Genomic DNA, 23,027 nt, shown 5'->3' on the forward strand with positions numbered 1-23,027 from the left:
CGTGTAGAAATCACGAGGATCTTTTACAATTGGATTAGGTGTTAGGGCAATACTTGCCAACTTTATTAATATAATTTTATTACTATCATTATCCTTATTATTATCACGTTTATATATTATTAGTATTATATCTATTATTTGTTATATTTATTATTATTATTAACATTATTATTATGAATTAATTTCTTAATCTAATAATTAGTAGCACGTTTTTAAGGTTTAATGGTTGGTGTATATGAAGATGAAGTCTTCTCTTGCTTGTTACGTTGTACAATATTCCTGACAAAAGGTACTACCGCATCTTCTTCTCTAGAGTTTGTTCCTGCTTTGTTACAGAAAACTTTACAAGTGCTCCTTTCCAGTCTTGACGTATATTTTCCTTCATGTGCAGCAGGTAGGGAAAATTATTCTGACCTACATCTCCTTTCGCATAAGCTTAGATGCCTGTTTGATATAGATAATTTATTTGTAGAGAACAAACGCGAAATCACCCACAAAAGATCGTATAAAATCATCGAAGAGTCTTTCTCTATAATTCCATTTTTCCGCCACAGGCCTGTCACGTCAGATTAATAATCATTAAATTACCTCTCAATTCGCAATTCGGTAGCGGCGCTTCGTGGTTTGCATCATTTTGACGCTTCGTGCGACTGTATTCGTTTCGCATTACGTAAAAAAAAAATCCGTCTCTCTCTCTCTCTCTCTCTCTCTCTCTCAAAAAGCTTGCGATGAGCGATCGCAACAAGCACGGCAATCTGTATCGGCGGGCAAATACAATCACGGCCCTAGCAAATAAAAAAAAAGCGGAGAGAGGATAAAAAAAATACAAATCAACCGCGTCTACCTCGTTCGAGCGTCGAATGCGAAACAACGAACGAGCCGAAGCGCGGACGGCGGAGTAATTAGTCCGGGGCACTTACATAATTCAAAAAGCTCGAAAAAAGGTCTCGCCGCAATTTCCCCAGGTTTTTTTTACCCCTTTCCCCTTCCGGACCTCCTTTCTATCCAACGCCGTACGAAAATACTCAATCACTGTCCCGCAAATAAAGTATTTTAATGCGCGGTCGTTAGCATGCTAATAAACGGTCGGCTTGCATAATTCTCGGCGAGAATAAAGTGGAAGAATGGAGCGGGAGGGGGATAGGGGGGTGGTGAAGGGACCGCGAGAGAGAGTCAATCCTCGGGCCCTCGGGCCCCCTCGCGATTAATTACCGCGCGGTCAGACCGTCACGGCCGATGAGAGTCATTAGTTTCTTCGGGAAATCTCGATGCCGAGGCAGAGCCGGCCTGGAAAATCACAGGGCCTGATGCCAAGTTTCAAGGCAGAATCCCTCTACCTTTTGTACATGTAAAATACATTGACTTAACGATATATTTTATCTAACGCAATTTGTTGCGATTAGCAAACTTATAACGTCCGATATATTTCCTTCGTGTCGAATAACATCATGCGGTTCACTTGCGGGAAGACTCGAGAGGCAAGTGGTGCCCGAAAGATCTGGATCTGGCGTTGAGATCTGGCGACTCGATGATAAAGAAATATAGACGTCGAAAAATCTTTCATGCAAAACAGACGTAATGTAACGGGAACCAATCGTTTCATCAGAAGTAGCCCGGTTTCCCCACGTTATTTCGGCTATGTTAATCCCGTGATCCGATGTGACCGATCCATTTTTAATGGACGCAGATAGATGGGGTCTAGGTTTTTTTTTTCCCTCCGGCCTCCTGGTAAAACGACGAAAGCGCGCGGCTGAAACGCCGATGCGTGGCGTTTCGGCGCACGCATCGCATGCGTCGCGCGTGCATCGGCTTCGACAGCCGCGCCGGCCCTGGGCGGCCCTGCCAGGCCGAGGAGACGAAGCGCGAGATTCCGCGCGGCGCACGGCGAGGCGCCGTAATTACGGCCGTTAGTTCGCGCATACATCAATTATCGATGACACGACGACACGGGTCCGCCGCCCCGGGGCACACACAGCCCCGGCGATGAGAAACGCCGCCGCGTCGCGTCGCGCACTATATCATCCGCGCCGCTTTCCACCGAATCCGCGATCCGGCGCTCGATATTAGCATCCCGACCCGGTAATCCGCGCCGAGACTTCGGCGGGGCTGAAGGCACGTCGGGAATATTGCTCCAGGTTTCAGCAGTCGCGCTGATGCGCAGCGCTCTCGCAGATTAATGTTATTTCTATCGTTCGCGCGCGAAAACACATGGAAGATTTTCCAACCGTATAAAATCTGCTGGAGATAAAACGAAGATGAAAATTTTGTTCTTGACTCTTTAAGATATTTCTGAGGAAAGTTGTAGATAAAATCGTTAGAAAAGTTAGAAAAGACGTTAGAAAAGAAGACAGGATAGAGAAAGAAGGAGTTGCACGAAATCGAACGTTCTTTCTCATAAGGAATACAAACGATGCCTAGAAAAAATGATCATAAGCGTTTCCTCTAAATGCGTTTCTTTAAACATTTAATTCATATTCCTATACATAAAGATGGTAAAGAAAGATACGTTACCTTAACCCATTCGCAGCCGCTGACGTAATTTTACGTCATTTTAATAATTATAGGAAGGCAGATTATTTTATGATTTATAATTTATATTTACGATTACTGCAACTGTACAGAAAAAAAGAAGTGTCAAATAAAAACTTATACGCAACAATTTATAATCCTTTTATAAGAATTTCAACATTTTATTTCAACTTTTTTTCTTGGTTGAACAATATAAATAACTTCATTCAAGAAAGTTTTCTTCGTTTAACGTATAATCTCATTTCCAAGATGATAGATTGCGTTTATACGAGTATATAAGATTTTACACTTCTTTTTTTCTGTGTGTTCAACAATAAATTGATTTCAAGTTCTTCAAAATTATTTGAACGAAGATTAAAAATAATTTTGATTCGACAATAAAACAAATTTGCACGCGGCTGCGAAAGTGTTAATATTTTCAGCTACAAAGTCAAATCGTGCTTGTCGTCGATATAAAAGAATCATTAAATTGCGGCTGTTTAATTTAATTTTCTCTATAATAAATGAGTACCTAGGTATACTTACTGCTTCTTTATTGCTTGTCATTCTGCCGGTATACATTTAGTCTGACATCCAAATCAGGTGGGCGCGTGTTCACCGTCTTCAGAATATACAATGACAGAGAGAAACGGGGACCTATCTTCTCTCTTTTTCCATCTCGCTCTCCATCCCCTTGAATTACCCAAAACCGATGAAAAGCCCATTAGCTCAAGTAGAAATCAAGCCGACGCGACGTGACTAAAAACGCGTTTAATGGCCGTCGGCGCGCGGCACAGCGCCGGCGGTCTTTTCGTTGTCGAGTCATTAAGAGCCAATTTCTCGCGGGGGCTTCTATTAATCATGCGCCATCGGAACGCCAGCAGCTTCTACGATCGTTTCCGCGAGCGCACGCATACTTCGCCGCGGATTAATGATCGGTTATGTCGGTACGTGTTATTACGCTATACGAGCCGGAGCGGAGCTCGAGTACAGATGCTTAATCGTCAACGGCACCGTGGTTAAATTTCGGTAACATAACTACCATCGAGGCTCAGGATGATCCTGATAAAGCGAAGGATATAATAAGTCATCTTAACAGATCGTGAGATAACGTCCACTTTATTTTTCATTCACGGCGGACAGAAACAATATATGCCATGGGGAAGAAGCCGGGCGTAAAATTTGGTGAAGCATTTATTTTTTAAATTGCTAATATGTTATGTACCAATTATTGTAAAAATGTTTATAAACTGTTTACGCGATTAATGAATAAATTCAAAATATTAATACATACACGCCCATAATTCGATAGCTTTTTTCCACGTATCACGTAAAATATCAGATTCAAAATATTCGTTATCGCGAATCAAATGTCGATTTGCATTGCAATATCATTTTGTAATATTATTAGCGTCGATATTTTCGAGGGTGCTTTACGCGGATTTGGCAAACGAACGTAGAACCGTTTCCATAAATGAAATAGAAGAGCAGCTTAACTTAATATTAAGTTAACCGGTCGGATATAATTCGGAGAGGAAATACGACGGGAAATACACTTAAGAGAGAAGCGATATCATCGGGAGGAAATAGAGGACATCCAGCTGGATAAAAGTGACATAAATCTGCTGAATCGAGATATCGAGACTGCGGAGTAGTAAGGTCGTTATACGGACTCTTTATTTCCCAATAGATCGTAGAAATCTTTAGAGGCTTAAGGAATACTTACTCTTCTCAATTAATTCATAAATTATATCATGCATTTTATACTTCATCTCAATTAATAATTAATTTCATTATAATTAATACAGTTGCGCTTTGCTATCTAAAATAAGTTTGTTCTCTTTGTTGTACGTATATTTAATTTGAAAAAATATTTATTTAACAATTCTTTCTCTCTTATTAAGTTATTTTAACATCCCGCACGGCATAATAAGAAAATTGATTATCATTTTAAGCTTCTAGATAACGTAAGAAATTAATAAAATATCTCAGAATACTTGCGGTGATAACTCTGAGCTGCAACATCGTAATCAGTATTCTCGTATCATTCGCATTCCGTGCTCGAACCGGATCTTGTCGCTCGTCTGTATCTAAAACGCGCTCTTCTCGTTATAAAAATAAAGCTCAGCAACACAGACATACAGACATCCGCATTCAGTATATCGAGCATAACGACAAAGTCAGAATCACTCCGAAGAGTGCCTCGGAGGATCCGCTCGCGCATTTTCACACGTGCCGGGGCTCACAAAACGCGCGTCCGCTTCCTTTCCTCCGCGGTGCAGATGATATCGCGAAGCCGTAAAAACAATTCCCAACGTTGGTCTCCTCGGATCGGGATGATCGCAGCCAGCCGGCGGTATACTCTCGGAACTGAGAAATCCCTCGTTTCGGAGGAAACGAGGACTTAAATAAAGTCGCGCGCGCGACCCTTTTTTTACGACTGATATACGTTAGCCTGGTCGTTAGCAACAGCGTGATCGTGCTCTTGACTCTTGCTCTACGTTGAGTCGCTTGAAACATCTCTTGGAGGATATCCGACGCACCTGGCGAGCCGCTATGTGGGGTCGTTCTCTTCGTGAGGTGACGGAGATCCTGGAGATTTCGGTGAGATAGAATAGCGTTGTGATCTAAAGCCGGAGAAAATTATAGCAGCGTTAACACTTTCCTAGATAAAGACTGTGTGGCGGTAAATGAGAGGAATTTTTTTTGACATTATAATAAGAATTTTCTATTTATTTAAATGTATTTTTATGTATATTTTGTTTCACAGTAATACAAATTTATTTTATAATCAACTTGAAATGTAAGATTAAATGTTCTTACATTGTCGTTGTATTTTCTACAACTTGAATATGAAACTTGAGAAGATATAAATACTTTTATTTTCAATCATATTTTTTCAGAATTATATATATTTTTGTGTGCAAAATTAATCAAATTAGAAGTGTTAATTGTCATTAATCCTTAAAGGATTTGTTCAATTGCTAGAAATTGCAATCTTTTCCCTTTTAAAATGAAAGGGTCAATTTTTTCATCTTCTGTTATAAATTTTCAACTAATATTTTTTTAATATGTTATATAGAGTCTTCAAAAATCCAGTTCCGGATCTTTCACGGTACATGGATGGGACGGGTATAATAAGGGTGGTTGCAGCGCGGAACAGGACAGCAAGGGTCGAAGAGTGATGCGCCTCTTGACCGTGGACCATACGTATAAACGCGGACAAAATTAATCGCGCAATAAAAGCTGACGGCCGGACACTAACGTGCTAGTGCACTCCAAATTCCGGAAAATATATCGTTCACACCTGCGCGACAAACAAGGTGAAGCCGAGGCGTTAAGGTCAGCTTTATTAGCCTAACGTCCGAACTCAGCCTGCCGAGATAAAATTAACTTTTCGTTGAGAAAAATATGCAACACGTGACTGAAATTACTTTAATTGAAATTGGAATATATATTCGCTTATATAATTTTAGTTAAAGTAATTATATTTTTTATTGTATATATTATTTATATTTTATATTTTTATATTATAAAATAATGATTATATTTATTATATTTATTTTATTTATTATATTATTATTTTTTCTCGTGATTAACCGGAATTAGAAATGGAGGCTGTAATATAATATTACGCGATGAACGCTACCAGTATCTTTACAGAAAGGAAAAGGAATCTCGAAAAATAATATGACGACAATGAATAATGACAACAGTAATTAGAGCATAAAAGGATGTACGAAATTTTTAGTCAACAACTTATCCGTTAGAAATTTAGCCATGTCTTACAGACAAGCCTCGAGACAAGCGGTCCACCCGCGTGTCTCGCCGTTATCGCGCGCGACAGCGCGTCGCTCGGGGTCTCGAAACTCAGGAAGAAACGCGTCGCGTCCGTCGCGTCGCGTCGCGTCGCGTTGCGCCGCTCGAGAAAGGAGCAAAGTGTAATTCAATGCCCGACGTGTGCAAGCGGGCAGAAGTAACCGCGCGATAACACGGCATTCCGCTGTGAGAGGCCAGTAATTAAGACCTCAACTGGTCCCAAGGGGCCCCCGACGAGCGCGTCGTCCCCTTCTGTCTTATCGCGTGGCGCGCTCGACTGCTCGATGCGTTCCGTGGCTTATTTTCTACCGGCGCGGCGCGGCGCGGCGCCCGAGAGGATGCGGGATGCAGCCCAAGTGGCGATAGTTCTTTCTCTTAAGTAGCTTGTCTCCCCGGATATGGATCGATCGAGCTTAAGATAGATCTTCCCGCGGCGGAAAAAAATTGGAGAAAGTCGTGCTCGAGCTTTCGATACCGTAATTAATACTTTCGAATCTTAATCCTCTCGAATCCCGAGTATTCCGTGTAATTTTTAGATCATTAATTACTTTGAAAATCTGTCAAGGCTATCTGAAGCATCTAAAAGAATCTAAAAAGAAAAGCTTTTGTATTCTTATATAGTTTTATATTTTTATTATTTTTATATTTTTATTATTTTCTGAATAACTTTCGACGGATCGCAATATTTTTGTATAATGTTTTTGGCGCGACGTGCTCAAAGTTTATTCCCCTACGGCGAGTATTCATTTTTACCCGCGCTACGAAAGGAGAATCACGAAAATATTACAAAAAAACAAGAAACTTTTCGAAAATCTCGAAACTTTTTTCTCTTTTACGTGAACGTGGGCATCAACAATTGTATCAACAGCTCTCCCTCGCAACGAAAGGAGGATTACACGTATCAAATGGGTTGATATTGAAGTAAATATTCGAAATCAATCGATAACGAAAAAGTCGTTTTTGAATCCGCGAAGTCGGCTATCTTGACGATTTGCGAATGTGGCGCCTGGTGCCCGTAGCGATCGCCATTAATTATCGACGCCAATCATCTCGTTACATCTCCCGCGGACCGTTTGTGCTCCGACCGCATACGGTCGGAGCACCGGAGCACCGAGAATACTGTGCGTTACCCTCGTCTCGATCGTACGTACACGTAACGCTGATAAACGCGCGCTCGATGGCAACGATTTTGCGCGCTCGCTCGCGATCACTGCCGAAATAGACGGTAATAGACAGTTTACATTCGGCAATCCTGGCGAACAGTGAAACGTTTGCCGTAGGGACAACCGATCGTTACATCCGCCGTATGTTTCCCGGGCCAATAGCGGCCCCCTCAGTTACCGAATCCCGCAAGCAGCGAGAGAGCAGAAAACCCGCTCGAAAGATCGCGCGCAAATGGGAGATGCAAATCTGTTACCGCAAACGCATTGTAAACGCGCTCTTAGTTAGTAAGACGATATGGGCTTGTACTCAGTGCCATCTCTTGTTTATACGATAAAATTAAAAAAAAAATCTGTTACCGCGATAACAATGATCGCATTATCTTTGGATACTAGAAAATTAACACGCGCAAACGGTACGCGGTGCATCGCAAATTTGTTGCTGCGGTGACGGCAGGAAGCATTATCCTTTCAGGATACTAAAATTAACGCGCAGTCTTCGATCCTCAGAAAATAATTAAGGATGTATGTGTGACATCTCAAAGCATTACCAAAAATCTAAAAATTTCATAGATAAATTGTTCTATTATTACGTCTAAGTATATCTGTGTAAAATTTCAGCACAATTCTCTTACTGGTTTAAAAGTTATTGTAATTAAGGATGTATTGGAGGTATTTCAAATATATTCAGAAAGTGCTGTAAATTGTTTCTAAATTAAATTAAAAATACTCTGTAAAATTTTGAAGTTATTTAAGAGTTATTTAAGTTTAAAGTTGATAAAATTAACATTATCCCTTATAGAGAATCGACACTTTGCTGTAAATATAAATCAAATATAAATAAACCATTAAAATATTTCTTAAACTTTTTTTATATGTAAAACATACATCATTGATATTGTATTTTAAGTTTCAAAATTATTTGCCACAAAAAAATTTTTTTAATTGTTTAAACAATACTAATTATTTAAATAACAAAAAATCATACTCAAACTGTTAACGGTAATCCCTTCTAACATATAAAAAATTTTGAGTTGTTTGACATACATGCAAAGTCTTCAATCAAGAAAACAAAATTATACTACATATAGCTATAGATAAAACAACCTTAATCTAATTTTCCCGTCCGTTCTTCTTCTAATAAAAAATAAACGACGCGACGCGATAGGTTCATCCATTCCGCAAATATAATTTTTTTAGAATATAATGGACGAATGTGAAGTTAGAGACACAATAATACGATGCATATTAAGATATTTTTGACAGATGACGTTTGACGTATTTTTTGATATCTAAAATATCGTTATCTACGGTTTATTTAAATTTTTAAATTACGCTCAAATTACTTCTAAATAGTAAGAGCTTCAAAATTACTTAAATCTTAAAAAGCCAGAGAAAACTGAAACGAGGTTCTAATAATACATACAGAAATTATAAATTTAATTTTACATAATAAATGAGTATTAACTCAAGTTATATTTCGAATCTTATAAAATCGTAAATTATAAATAGACCATTTGACAGATGCCAACTGTATTAACTATGGGATTTTGTTTTTTTACTTATTGTCCTAGTTCCTCTTAAAAAGCATGTTTTGTTAATTATCTGTTCTGTAAGTATCTACAAAACCTTTGAATCATAAAACACCACTTTTGCTATTTTATGCCCTTCTTAAAATAAACTCATCGATCACACAAAAGGTCACGTACGTTCGATGCCACGCATTTAGGGGTTTCTCGATCTCTTTGTGGATCAAGGCATCGATATTCCAACCGCAATCGCGATAGCTATATCGCCGAGGCACGAGATCGACCGAATTAGAGTTTTCGACGGTCTACCCACACGACCGACGCGACGGGGCACAAATTCGAGAGGGGGACCATCGTCAATGGGGGCAGGTGAGCCAGGCTGATGCTCACGCATGCATGAAGTGCGGCGGATCCCGCTGCTCTTCAGATGCATTCGAGCGATTGATGCACTCGAAGATGCAGGATAGGTTCGTTATTTTGATAGCGCAATTCACGGGCGCCGCGCCGCATCCGCGCGGAGTGCCGCGTCAAATCGAGTTAAGGAAGCATCCGTGAGTGCCGAAGTACCCCCGCCAGTCGGATAGCCGGAATCACAATAATAAATTGCAGTTAAACTGTTAAAGCGGAGACTGCAAGTTGGGACCGTGCAGGAGCGCATTTTGAAATCAACTACGTTAAAATTGCTTTGCTAATCGGGCGCACGTTGCAGAAAGTTATTGCAACAGTTTCGCGCGAAATTTTCACGATCGTCGCATTGCGTTACATAAGAGCTCGCGCATTTTGAGGAATGCTCGGCGAAATTTAATATATCTTTTAGCTACTCAGTTCTTGTTCATTCATTCATTTGCGTCAAGCAATTTCCATTTATACAGCGGAAAAAATAGTTGTTACTTTTTGTGATTATTATTTCATAACTTTGTTCTTTAGCCACCCACTGTGCCATTTTACTATACCTAATTGTTACATATAATATATATGTATATGAAAATTTTCACAATTTTTATTTAAATAGATAAACGTAATACTAAACGTAATAAACGTAATATCGAAATTTCCGTTACATAAAATTTGTTTTTTTTCTGTGACAGTATAATAAATTATTAGCTTTTCTATTATCGAGCGAGTGATATCATTGCGCGAAAAAAGATCATTTATTTTGAACATTTATCTTTCTAGCTTTGCCTTAAATTTTTAAAGAAACTGAAATACATAAATTACTTGCGCGGTTTCGAACTCGTCCATTCTGTTTACTTGTCATAGGAATAAAGTAGAAATAATTCGCTTCACAAATGAAGATGAATTAAATTCAGGAATAAAAACATTTTGCCAGCTTTTCTTACATTAATCCGCGCGCGCAAATAATTATACGTAAATCAAATATTCATCGCGTATCTAGGCCGCTCATTAAAACATGCTCAATTATGCGATATCTGCATTTGACATTTCATTCCGGGCGTTGAATCGAAGAGAGAACCATCCTATTTTTATCGCGTTCCAAATTTAATTTTTCACAGTTTTTACAGTAAATGCCAGTCGGCTGTGTAAATGGGAACCGTGCTGAATTACCACGCTTGCGTTCTCCACGAAGCGAAGGTGCATTTCAGCAGATAAGCCAGGACATCGCGCCGGTGGTTAACAGAAAAGGCGGAAACTTTCGGAGCGAGATATACGTATACGTATAATGCGAAGGAGCAACGGCGGCGGTGGTGTTGCGTGCGCGGAGAAAACTAAAGAACCAAGCATCCGCCGCCCTTAGCTATCACTTCGAGCATGTAATGCATCCGTGCACCTACCTACGGTGCGGTCTCACCCTCTTCTTTTCTCCCCCTTGGCGGCTTTCACGGCCGCGTGAACCCTTTCGAACGTGTCCGTGATGCGATCGCGAAACGATAGCGTGCCCCGAAATATTTTGACCGCGCGATCCTCTTTATTCTTTCAGCGAGCTATTTCAAGCGTGTTCACGACAGATGAATCGACAATAGGAAAAATGTGATAAAAATAATAACAATTTGAAAACACATGAATAATTTATGTAACTTATTTTTTTTAATTAATTTAATTCTAAAGGATGGCACGACGTTAAAGGGGTAAGTATACAAAATAAAATAAAGAACTTTCTTTCTCAGGCAACACGCGAACGTATCACGTTCGATAATAATAAAAAATTTTCGTTGCATTGCCGCGAGAAAGGAGAAAAGTATATAATTTGCCGTTTTACCGGGAAAAAATTCGTTTACACGTTACGAAGGTCGGCAACTCGTCGCGTCGCCGGCAATTTTTGTGCTGTGGGTGTCTCGCGAAATTACGAGGAACTTAGGGCTAGCTGGCAGTTGCGCGCGAACAACACGCAAACTCCCCTAAACTGACTAACACACGCTGCACTTTCGTGCAGCCGCCCAGCTTCGCAAACGGCAAAACTAGACGCAACACACAACACCGGCCCGGCCACCTCTCTTTGGTATTACTTCGGGCATGTAATGGAGCTCACCAGGTCGACGGGAACCGAAAGGTGCATCCTTTCCAGGCAAATACCACCGTGTGGTACCAGCAGCAACGCGAGAACAAATATTTGATGGAACGAACGATGCATAAACCTGCACCGAGACCGGGGCTGAAAAGCAACGCCGGCGAATACGCGAGATCGCGAGACCGATGTTCATAACATAATATAATATACTATATCTGAATTTACTTGGGAACGAAATAAAAATCACGGAAAGCCAAGGTGATAGCGACAATTTTTTACATCTTCGTTAATAATGAAATAATCGTTAATGCTTCAACGATATCTTGAATACTTAAAGCGGTTTTTGCCTTTCTAATGTAATTTGAATTTTTCATGAATAGTGAAAATTAATGTCAGGTTTTAATTATGTTAGTTAAACTAATAAAATATATAACCATACTTTAAAATACTTATCAATTACGCTTTAACTATATTAGAAATCATTAAAGTTTTAAATATTATTTTTATAAACTAAAATAGTCGCTGACGCTTCGGCAGTGTTGAATATTTAAAAAAGAAGTGTTTTCTCTTCTAATATATCTTTACTTTCATTAAATAATAAAAATTAATTTTAGTTCTTGATTATATTAGTTGAGATAATGAAGAGTAGAACTACAGTTTGAAATAACATTATATTCGTAGTTAATTAAAAATCGACAGCTTTGAACAAATTTTTAATAATGGAATAATCGCCATTGCTTCAACGATAATAAAAACATCCATTTTTTCTGATATATTTTCTTTAAGTAATGAAAATTAATTCTAATTTAGTGTTAGTTGTACTGATCAAGATTTCAAGCTTTAAATACAAGCATATAATTAATTTCACAAATGAAGACTTGGCGAAGAATACACTCCAATACCAAGCAGAAGAATATCACAACAAAATTCTGATTTTCCATATATGTTAAGTACTTGAAGAAATACAGAAAGAATAATCTTTACGTTAATTTTGCAATCTATTTCATGCTCATGAATAGCTTTTTTCACAATGTTATTCCTTCTGTATATATGATACGTATTTATTCGATGAAGAAACAGAAAACAAAAAATTCTGAGAACATAACACTCTTATATAGCACAGTCCTTAATTACGTTCTCACATTATACCTATAAATTTATGTGCGCATATATTAATTTATCTTACTTACGGTATATTCAATTTTGTTTAGTATATAGACGCACGTAGAGAAAATGAACAGAATTGTGTGACGTGACATTTTGCAATAAATCTTGCGTAATGAAAAGCCCGCAATGCATTACCACTTTCGGTAAATGTGCGCTTCCCGTGGAAATGCAATACCTCACTCACGACTCATTAACGGATTGAAATCTGATAACTATAAAAGGTACACACATTTGCAATAATGCAAAACCTTTTAACGCTCCAAATTCGAAACGTAAAATATTTGTTTCGGTAAAAAGGAGGGTCGATACCGTGAAAAATTGCCTGAAGTAGGAGAGAAAAAAGAAACGGAGGATGACGCTCTTCCTATTTTTCAAAGTTTTTCGAACTGCGTTTTTCACTGGCGCGAAAGAAACCGCTCGTGTACACGACCTTCGACGCTAATTAGAGTATTCTTTGCAGATACTCGACGGTAACTAACGACTTCCTGAAATAAAACGTCGTTCAATCCACCGTTAAATTTGCTATGGTCTAATATTATCTTAATTCAACGAGGATGATTTCATCGTACGATGCTGGAAAAAATAAATTGTTCCAATATCGCGGAAAAGTATAATTTTTCTTCTATTCAAGAGCACATTGTGCACTTTATATATTAAAACACTTTTAACGGTGTATGTCCATTATACAGTTTACACGTATATAGTTAACGATATTTAATTACATCCCGCACAAAAGAAGACAAATGAGACGAGAATAATGTAATGTTGATGAAAAGTATATCGCGCTTTTATTACGAGAGAATTGAGTTATATGTCTTGCATTTTTCTGCGAATATTTAAAAATAAAATTGATGCATATGTTACTTGAAAAAAAAAAAGATTAAACAAAATACCCGATTTATATTCTCAAATAGGATAAAGTTTATATAACTTCTCTGACTTTTGCAACAGTTTACTTTCCAATCGTCGTACTTCGATGAGGTCATGTTCGTCCAATTACAGCTGGACCGTTCGTCCGCGAGTACACACAGGATGGGCGAAATTACGCGAGAAACGCAGACGTTACATTTAGCAAATTTGACAAATCCTTGCTTGCTCACCGATCATTAAGCTGAGTTGACATAAAGCGCACCCGCCGGGCTGCCAGGTCGAACAACAGACTGTTTTCATTTCTGCCGCATCTGCCGTTTATTCGTCCCTGTGCAATTTGCGCGTGTGGCATTTCCGATTTATTAACACTCAAGCATTAAATATGCAATGGGCGATTGTAATAAAGCGTCGTGTTAAGTCAGTGTATCGTTTAATAAGGTACTTGAAGCTATACAAAATAATAGCTGCACATATGGCGCTAATCCTGTAAACACTATCTTACGATTGTACAATGTTTATCACAGCAAGTAGCAATAATTTATGAAAATATAAAGTGCTTTTGCACCAGTAACGCGCAGCGCATCCGCATGCATTAAGAAATATAGTACGAGTTCTACAAGCAAAAGATATTAAAATAGATTAGTGTGAAAATACGAAAAGCACACTTTACGATACAATAATATAAATATCTTCAATATTCTCGAGATATTAAAACGATATTATATAGTTACTTTAGGATCGACTTATGGCCGCCAGTGGTCTTTCAATATTCCCTGGGTTCCGTAAAGCGCATATGCGCGCATTTTCTATAGTAAACGTTACGTATGCTATAGATATAGCGCTTTACGGAACCCAGGGACTATAAGATAAATAAAATGAGCTTATAATTTTAAATGTATAACATCGATATGCTTATTATTAATTATTAATAGTATAAAAATTAATAATTACTAATCTAAAAAATTGATTATTAGTAATATAAACAAAATTGAGGAGCATTGTATGACAATGCGAAGATTTTGTTAGCAATCTCTATTTTTCTCTTCTTTTTCTCATTCTACATCTCCATCTCCACTTTTATTTTCACACTTGTATTTTTTACGTTTTTCTCTTGGTTGTATATCAGTACCAGTGTCACCTCCAGCAGGATCTAATATGCAATAATAATTACTTTACTATTTATAGGAATCTATTACAAATATCTTGCTATTTTTTTTTAGCATTACCATTATCTTGTCCTGACGTAATTTGCTTCATTTTTTCTGAATCTTTTAATCTCATCTTAGGTGAAGTTTCCTGTAACAAAAAGAAATGTATGTACATTTAAATGTATTTATAACATTATAGAAGTTTTATATTATTATATTTGAAATGTTCTGAATAATATCACTAAATTAGAACACAATAATCTTTAAAGGAAAAAATAAATTAATAAGTTTAATCGATGATATTCATACCTCGTAAATCCGTTCAATGCGTTCTTTCTTCTCGTTGGAGTTTTGTCTGCCTTTTATTCCAAATTTGAAGAATGGTCCAAAACCGAAATTAATAGATCCGCCAATCCAGGAAAACGGTATCAATATTATACATACACAGAAACTTAAGAAAAGAGCGATTACGACAGGAAACTTGTAAAAAAAGTTTAATCTACCTGTGAAACAATGCATAACCTAGTTAATAATTCAATAATGTTTGCACATTATTGACATTGAAGCAATTCACTTACTGGTAGCATTATCTATGAATTCAGACATAACTAATCCAAAGTACGATAAAGGTTGGAAAATAGTCGTAGTGACAAAATAGGTCAATGCAAATGCTGGTGTCACTTGCAGTCTAGGATTCGTCATGATTGTTTCATAGTATTTTTCACAATCGTTTGTAGCTGTGTGAACAGATTTTCACTTACAAATAATGTATATTAATGTTTTTAAAAAAATGCATTACATATTATAGATACTCACAGGAAAATAATGCAATCTTCTCCCACATCTTGTCCCACAGACTCATTTTATGCGGCTGGCAGGCAATTGGCATTTCAGCAAATTGCGCTTGTGCCGCCATTAATTTAATTTCTGCTTCCTGCAAAATAGAAGAAATTTTTAAATAAAAAATTATAATCTATAGTCATTATTTTATTCAAAATATAGGTATATACGTTATATACTTTATTTTTAATATATGCTACATAAATTTTCAATATAATCAATATACAAATGTATATACTTTAAAGTCTACATTTTCTGTGATAAAATAATATATAAATTACCTGTATAAGTCGCCACCAAGTTATGAAGAAACTGATTACAAATATAACATCGATCATGAGAAAGATAAGTAAACCTCGAGACCATCTTTGTCTTCTCAAAATTATAAAACTAGCTATGAGTGTGAAGGCGATTATAGTTATGTCCCACTGTAACAGTTTAGAAAATTGATTTAGATCCACATCACTAAATATATAAACTCAAAATGTGGAGGTATAATCTTAAACATCATACATAACTACTATTATTCTTACGTGTTCATTCATAAGCAATAGATAATGCATCAAATATTCCGATGCTTTGCTCGTAAATAAATTGAAATAATAAGATGCCTCGGCCATATAATGACACGCCGAGTATGCAGATCGCTTTATCGCATTGTTGAGAATTCTGTCGACTTCCCTTATAGAACCTTGGCCGTTTACAAAGTTCTGAAGGTACTCGAATTGCGAAGAAGACGCTTCTATGTTAAGCGTTCCAATTAATCCGTCATCAATTCTCTGCAAGAAAAATTTGTCAATTTGTTTTATTATACATATACGAATAATAAGAATGTATATATTGACTTTGAGTAACAAACTTCTATGTGCTAAATGGTTTTAGACTACTCTCTTCGGTTATACATGACAAATACTTGCCTGTATCGCAAGATTTGATAATAATATAGCGATCAAACGTTTATAGAAGATTGCTTCCTGAGTATTTCGTTCATCCAGTTCTCGACAGCTGCATGGCTGTGTCATTGCATTGCTAAGCGATTGTTCGTTCTTCCTTGTCTCTGCCGCCAGACTAAAATTTAAGAGGAATCAAAATGATCTATCAACTTGTCTAAAATTTTATATCTTATATGGAATAACATATACTTAGACAAATCTTCTTCGCTGGACATATAGAAGAACGAGTGTATATTTCTGAGCTCGGGAGTGGCTAAATCTCTAAAATAAAAGATACATTTATATAGAGTATCTAAATTAAAAATACATTTATATGTTTATATTATTTGTAATATAACAATGCGATTAATAATATATTTATATGCATCCAGGACAGCTCTTGTGATTGTAAGCGATTGGTGGATTGTTTTGCTTAAAAAGATAAGGAAGAAAGTACTGCACGCAGCTTAGGAAGCAATTGTGCTGCATATGTATGATGAATTTATTTTTGGCGGCAAAATGCGCACTAAAGTGTCAAAATACTCACGGCGTGACATCATCGAATGTATCAGCCTCCTGGCAATGGACATTCAAGAAAAGCACACACAGGTGAAATACAATGTAGATTGACAATTGGAGGACATGCATGTCGATGCATCAAACGCTTTCACGCGTCTTTGGGAATGTCTTTAAAAATGACGTTTTTTTTCTATCGTGAGAAAAAAAAGTCAAGGTAAACAAACAAAATATTTACAGGAGGCAATTGTTAGAAAAACACATGTCGGCACTCCGATTTCTCGCTGCAGCAGTTCTGGCACTGAATTACCATAATAAGAAAACACCCTGCTAGAATCTAGTTCTCTCGAATAGATCGTTCGACTGATCGACTGACAGTAACGATAGTCCTATAAAAAGTTATCGCATACAAAACCATTTGCAGAAAAGGGAAAATACCGTTCTCTTATTTATTACAATGAAATACTGTGTTCTAGCTTGTTGTAATTTATTAATTTTTTTTTTATCACATATGCGTATTGTAAGTACATATGCATAAATTTTTTACTTTATCAACTTGAACTTTAGGTCCTAAAGTTCCGAAATCTTAGGTAACGTTCCTCGTACCGATACTTAAATTACGACTGAAATACTGTTGCGCATGTAAGTTTATTGGTAATACATCCATTTACATTTTTAAGAGAATTTCTCTCTTTCGCCTATTTCTTTATAAGAAAAATTCGCGATAAGGTAACATAAAGAGCGAAAACGAAAACAGAAATATGGATGCTTTAATACTGAAGTGATAATGGTATTAAAAAGTACATTGTCTTCAATAAGTCATTGTTCTCCTCATGTATATGTATAATAGCTTTATTGAAAATAAGAAAACTTAAATTAAGATTTGTATTCTAGATCGTCGCTTTAGTATATAACACCGAGTATCATTTAACAATCTTAATTTTATTCTTAGATACTTTACTCTCGGCGGGCTGCACTTCACCGAATCTGGCCTTCCTTTTTTCCAATCGCTCAGCTAATTCAGCCTAAAAAAATAAACAAGAGATTTACGATAAAACTAGCGAGATGAAAAAAGGACAGCCTTCAAAAACGTGCGCATATATTCACAAAACTGCATATTTCTGTTTACCTTCTCCATCAAGGTGGATACCGAGCTTCCAAATCTTTCTGCACGTTTCTTCAACATTTCATATGAAGTAGGCTATGAAAAATTTAATAATTGTCATAAAATAATTCTGAATTATTATTTTGTCTCGATAACACAAGCCGCAAAATAAACTATTAAATTTCTTACCACGGGCGTCTTTATGGACGCAGCCGATTTGTTATTTTGATTGTTTACGGTAAAACGGGCTAATCTAGCCTCCTTCTTTGCTGTTTCGGATAACGGTACTCCAAATTTCTTAGCCCTCATTTCTAATCTCTGTTAGAGAATTAGCACAATCATATATTAATAAACAATATAACAAGCGTCGCATTGTTCAGAACAAGTGAATTTTATTACTCAATATTTTCTAGCTATAATTTTCTCTCCGTTACCTCTTTTGTGCTGAGCTCCGATAGTTTGATAATCTTTTTCTCTGGCGGTGCGTCTTCGAGTACTTTCGCCCCTTTGTTTTCTTTCTTCTCCACTTGATCATTCTTTATTTCCTCCAATACAGGTTTGCGGTTCAACACTATCTTTTTTGCATTGGTATTGTTGGTCTCTATAGACAATTTTCGCTTTTCAGGGACTTCTTGCGAATCTGGTTTACTGGACAATTCCTCGATTTCTTCGTCCTGTAATTAATCCAAATGTATTTATAATAAAAATAATTAATATAATATTCAGGTATATCATCTATTGTCGAATATATTAATATTACTTATTAATATCGTTACACTTGAATAAAATACTTACGCCAAGTACTTCATCCTCATCTAAAATCTCTTCCGTTGTTTCATCCAAGGACAATGCAGAATCTATAAGATATAAATCATTCTTTTACAAATACGCCCAGATATTTATATCGAAGAAAAGAACTGAAATATAGAATAAGAACGGAACCTCCGTGAATCGCCAGCTGGAGTCTTTCTACCAATTCATTTTTATTGCCAGTAGTGGGAAGTCCTCGTTGCTTTAATTCAACCCTCAGGTCAGCCACCTGGTGAAAAACATGACGATGTAATGGAAATTTAATGAAAACAATTAAAGAAAAAGAAAAAGGAAACCTAAAACGGCATCTACGTTTCGCGCTGTCTTATCTACAAAAGTTACCACTAATAAAACTACCAGTTAATATTCCGGGAAAAAAAAGAGATTAAGCAAGAGTTTATGTGTTAAACAGGAGTGAACAAGTTAAACAGAAGTTTAGCGTGTTAAAATCAACAGAGGAAGCGAGCGGGACGAAGTAACCGGTCGATTCCAGGCTCGAGGGAGATTAGTGGTTAGGGTTAGGGTATCGCCGAGGAATGGCGTGTTCCGCTGCACGTACGACTCGACTCGCGACGCTCACCTTCATCTTCGACAGCTCCGTCAACCCCTTCTCGTAGGACGAGTCGGCCATCGTGCGTCCGTCGTGTTTATCGCGAGTCACACAAGTACACTATTGACGGTCGATTAGCATCTCATCGCCATTTAAGTACGAGCGCTCCCGTATCTTCGCGTCTCTTGCAGCTTGCTGCTTGCAGCGTAAACGGAACGGTATGTATGAATGGATGTACGATGTACGCAACACTGCGAAACACGCAACACACCGAACACACGCCTGTTTAGCGGCTAGCGGCAGCCACAGGAATGCAACCGTCCGCGAATTAACAATCGATCGATCGAGGAACGAATAATGCACCGTAAATAAAATTGTAAATAAAACGCAGGAATGAGGCCGTAAAGAGCAAGCAAGCAAGTTGTATCTTTTATCGTAATTATTTGGAGAGACGCGCATTAATTATTATGTTTTTTTCCGCCAGTCGTTATCGCACAAATCTTGAAGAACGCGGCGTTAGGTTGGTGACACTGACCGCGACCACGGACGGCACCATAACCTGCAAATCGTGAAACCGTGAGGTCCGTGAGTGTTTATCAGCCCGTCGAGATGGTCGACGAGTCGACGAAGAAGACTTTGAGTAACATTCCGTTGTTGCAAACGAAAGCCGGTCCCAGAGACAAAGATTTGTGGGTGCAGAGGTTGAAGGAGGAATATCAGGCTCTCATCAAGGTGAGGGAATTGAAAACGTAACTCTCGCAAGCTTACAAACGTCACTTCCATATGGACAGTTTTTATTGCTTGGTTTATAAATGTTAAAAATTAATTTAATTAATGTGACGACACATTATTGAGTAGCGTAACATTTATCACAGAAATATTCCATGTAATAATCAGATTTAAGATGCATGATTATTGATACGTAGACTTAAAATCATGTTACATGATTTTATTGTTGTAGTATGTTAAAAATAATAAGGAGGCGGACAACGACTGGTTCCGACTGGAATCGAATAAGGAAGGCACCAAGTGGTTCGGCAGATGCTGGTACATGCAGAATTTCCTGAAGTACGAATTTGATGTAGAATTTGATGTGAGTGACATTGCTCGGCACCTTTTTCTTACTTTATTTTTTATTTAAATAGGAAAAAGAATATCTTCCACGATATACAGAATTCTATTTGAATAATATTTTATTTGTATTTATTAGTTAAAATTATAAAACCTGAAAATGAGATTTAAGATTCAAAGAGTAATGAACAATGTTCTTTTTTCTTTTTGGTCAATGCCTAGATTCCCGTTACGTATCCCACAACGGCGCCCGAAATTGCTTTACCAGAATTAGACGGTAAAACGGCAAAAATGTATAGAGGTGGCAAGATCTGCCTGACTGATCACTTTAAGCCATTGTGGGCTCGCAACGTTCCCAAGTTTGGCATCGCTCATGCAATGGCTCTTGGTGTAAGTTAAATACTTGATTGCGCTTAATAATTAAACGTATAGTGAAAAAGACTTGTTTATATAAATGTTTATATTAAAATAATATTCTCATAGAAGATTCTAACGCCAATTTTTGTTTCCTTTTTTTTAGTTGGGACCATGGTTGGCAGTGGAGATTCCAGACCTTATAGAAAAGGGCATCGTAGTTCACAAGGACGAAGAAAAGAAAACGTAAATCGGCAATGCGCAGGATAACGAAAATAAAATGCGATCGTTGAATAAGTTATTTTTTATGCCTACCGCTCGGAAAGAAGAATTTATACAGTACGTTAAGTTTTTACACGCGGTATAGAGTATTTACATTGTTCAAATAAAAGCTATTTAATACAGGCTATTTGTCATCGTCGTCCAGTTTTATCTTCTTGCTGTCTTTGATTATCTGATCGAGCCTGTACAAGTCCTTGAGCGACACCTGTCCCGTACCCCTCTCGAGAGGCCTCGGTTGAGATGCGTCCGGTTTCCATCCTAACATGTACATTATCTGAAACGTGGCGGGAACGAATGCGGTGCTATCTTCTCTCGTCTTTCCGTAAAGCTGCTTGTATATGGACGCAGCGGCGATCAACGTATCCCTCGGTAAATGCAAATTACGATTCCTGGCTGCATTGCTCTCGGCCATTCCTAGACGAATACAAATTGCGTGATACAACTATAGACCCGTTGTATAATTTTTATTTAGGCAAGAATACATTTTGTATTATTATTCACCTTTCAGATCCCACATAAGCTCGAACATGCTCGGGTAACCAATGACTATCTCGTCGGTATCAATAGTCAACATAGTAAAGTTCGCTCTCGTTAGTAGAGACCCGATATCCCTGATTTCCACGAATGGCGAGATGTGTGGCGAGATTCCACCGTGCCTCTCGAATTCAGCTAATTGCAAGGAACTTCTGTATTATCAGAATGAATACCAGAAATAATAAACTCAAGTAAAGACACTCCGGAAGATCCTTGATCTAAACCCTGGCAATGTCGCCTTTACCTCAACTCGTAAAGCGTATCGCCGCCAAATACAGCCGCCAGGAAGACTCCGTCGTTCTTCAGACTGCTGTTGATACGTCTGAAGCATCCGGGAAGATCGTTGACCCAGTGAAGACTCAGGCAACTGATCACCAAGTCGAAGCTGTCAGGCTCGAAGGACAGATTCTCCTCGTCGATGACTTCTCTCTTGACTTTCACACCCTCCGTGGTCTCGGCCTGCCGCAGGAAACCCGGACTCATGTCGGCCAGCACCAGCTCCTCCACGGACTCGTTGAGAATCCGCTTGGACACGTGACCCCGGCCACATCCCAGATCGAGGGCCCTACCGAACTGTCGTTTGATATCGAATATTCGATCGGCCAGCCTGTCGCCCACCTCGTCCTTGATGTAGTCATACAGCTGGACGTCGGTGTCCTTGGCGGCGCGTTCTCGCTGCAACAGCTTCGCATTCCTGTCGAAGACGTTCATCGGGCTGTCGGGCGGCAACGTGGACATGGATGCGACATTACACGCACCGTTAGTATTGTACCTAGGACTCAGCAGACTCAGCTTGCCGTGCAATAGCTGGCTTGCCCCGCGGAACGGAATCTTTGGCGTCATTTCTCGATCGGGCTACGATCTCGATCTATTAGACACAATTCTAGTCTACCTTTTTCCTCCTCCTAAAACTTTTTCTAATTTCTTTTTATGTGAGATATTTCACTATCATGATTAAATTGTTGATACTCTTCTAGATATCGAGGACAATAAGTCCGACTGGAGCTGCTCCGGTTTATTCTCCGCAGGGATCAAGAGATTGCGGTTAGGAATAACCTTAACTCGCTTCTAACCTGCAAGAGAGATTAACGTCATCGATGCCAAGATGCAATACAAACGAAATAAATATGTAAGATTTATAATATAAATAATATAATAAATTTATAATAAAATATAATTTACAATAAAATTAATATAAAATTTATAATAAAGTATAAATTTTAAAAATAATTCCCATCTTTAATATTAATTAACGCTAATTATTAAGGTGATATTAATTATTACTAAAATTAATTACAGTTATTGAGAATAATATTAGGTTTTTTTACATCTTTTGTCGTAAATAAGTATTTCCGAGTACATTCC

General features: G+C 37.8%; 4 protein-coding genes across 4 annotated transcripts; 1 reads left to right on the top strand and 3 right to left on the bottom strand.

Annotated features, from left to right (window-relative positions):
- Window positions 1-13,933: 13,933 nt before the first annotated feature.
- Window positions 13,934-17,248, bottom strand: LOC139787539 (uncharacterized). Its single transcript, XM_071726699.1, has 10 exons — window positions 16,988-17,248; window positions 16,651-16,722; window positions 16,426-16,576; window positions 16,042-16,287; window positions 15,790-15,936; window positions 15,485-15,602; window positions 15,247-15,405; window positions 14,978-15,171; window positions 14,747-14,816; window positions 13,934-14,670 (listed from the first exon to the last, which is right to left on the bottom strand). Exons 1-10 carry the CDS (start codon window positions 17,086-17,088, stop codon window positions 14,573-14,575), a joined length of 1,356 nt encoding a protein of 451 aa, XP_071582800.1. The 5' UTR covers window positions 17,089-17,248; the 3' UTR covers window positions 13,934-14,572.
- A 337-nt stretch (window positions 17,249-17,585) lies between these two features.
- Window positions 17,586-19,591, bottom strand: LOC139787554 (SAP domain-containing ribonucleoprotein). Its single transcript, XM_071726728.1, has 7 exons — window positions 19,452-19,591; window positions 19,004-19,100; window positions 18,857-18,918; window positions 18,496-18,735; window positions 18,251-18,379; window positions 18,086-18,157; window positions 17,586-17,981 (listed from the first exon to the last, which is right to left on the bottom strand). Exons 1-7 carry the CDS (start codon window positions 19,500-19,502, stop codon window positions 17,880-17,882), a joined length of 753 nt encoding a protein of 250 aa, XP_071582829.1. The 5' UTR covers window positions 19,503-19,591; the 3' UTR covers window positions 17,586-17,879.
- On the top strand, window positions 19,499-21,255 carry Ufc1 (Ubiquitin-fold modifier conjugating enzyme 1). Its single transcript, XM_071726729.1, has 5 exons — window positions 19,499-19,639; window positions 19,906-20,153; window positions 20,383-20,514; window positions 20,715-20,882; window positions 21,013-21,255. Exons 2-5 carry the CDS (start codon window positions 20,031-20,033, stop codon window positions 21,094-21,096), a joined length of 507 nt encoding a protein of 168 aa, XP_071582830.1. The 5' UTR covers window positions 19,499-19,639; window positions 19,906-20,030; the 3' UTR covers window positions 21,097-21,255.
- Window positions 21,136-22,740, bottom strand: LOC139787548 (arginine-hydroxylase NDUFAF5, mitochondrial). Its single transcript, XM_071726722.1, has 3 exons — window positions 21,907-22,740; window positions 21,630-21,814; window positions 21,136-21,542 (listed from the first exon to the last, which is right to left on the bottom strand). Exons 1-3 carry the CDS (start codon window positions 22,503-22,505, stop codon window positions 21,253-21,255), a joined length of 1,074 nt encoding a protein of 357 aa, XP_071582823.1. The 5' UTR covers window positions 22,506-22,740; the 3' UTR covers window positions 21,136-21,252.
- Window positions 22,741-23,027: the final 287 nt, after the last annotated feature.

This window comes from Temnothorax nylanderi, unplaced genomic scaffold, assembly GCF_030848795.1.
Source record: "Temnothorax nylanderi isolate EJ_2023f unplaced genomic scaffold, tnyl_v1.0 TNYL_tig0010_pilon, whole genome shotgun sequence".
NCBI lineage: Eukaryota > Metazoa > Arthropoda > Insecta > Hymenoptera > Formicidae > Temnothorax > Temnothorax nylanderi.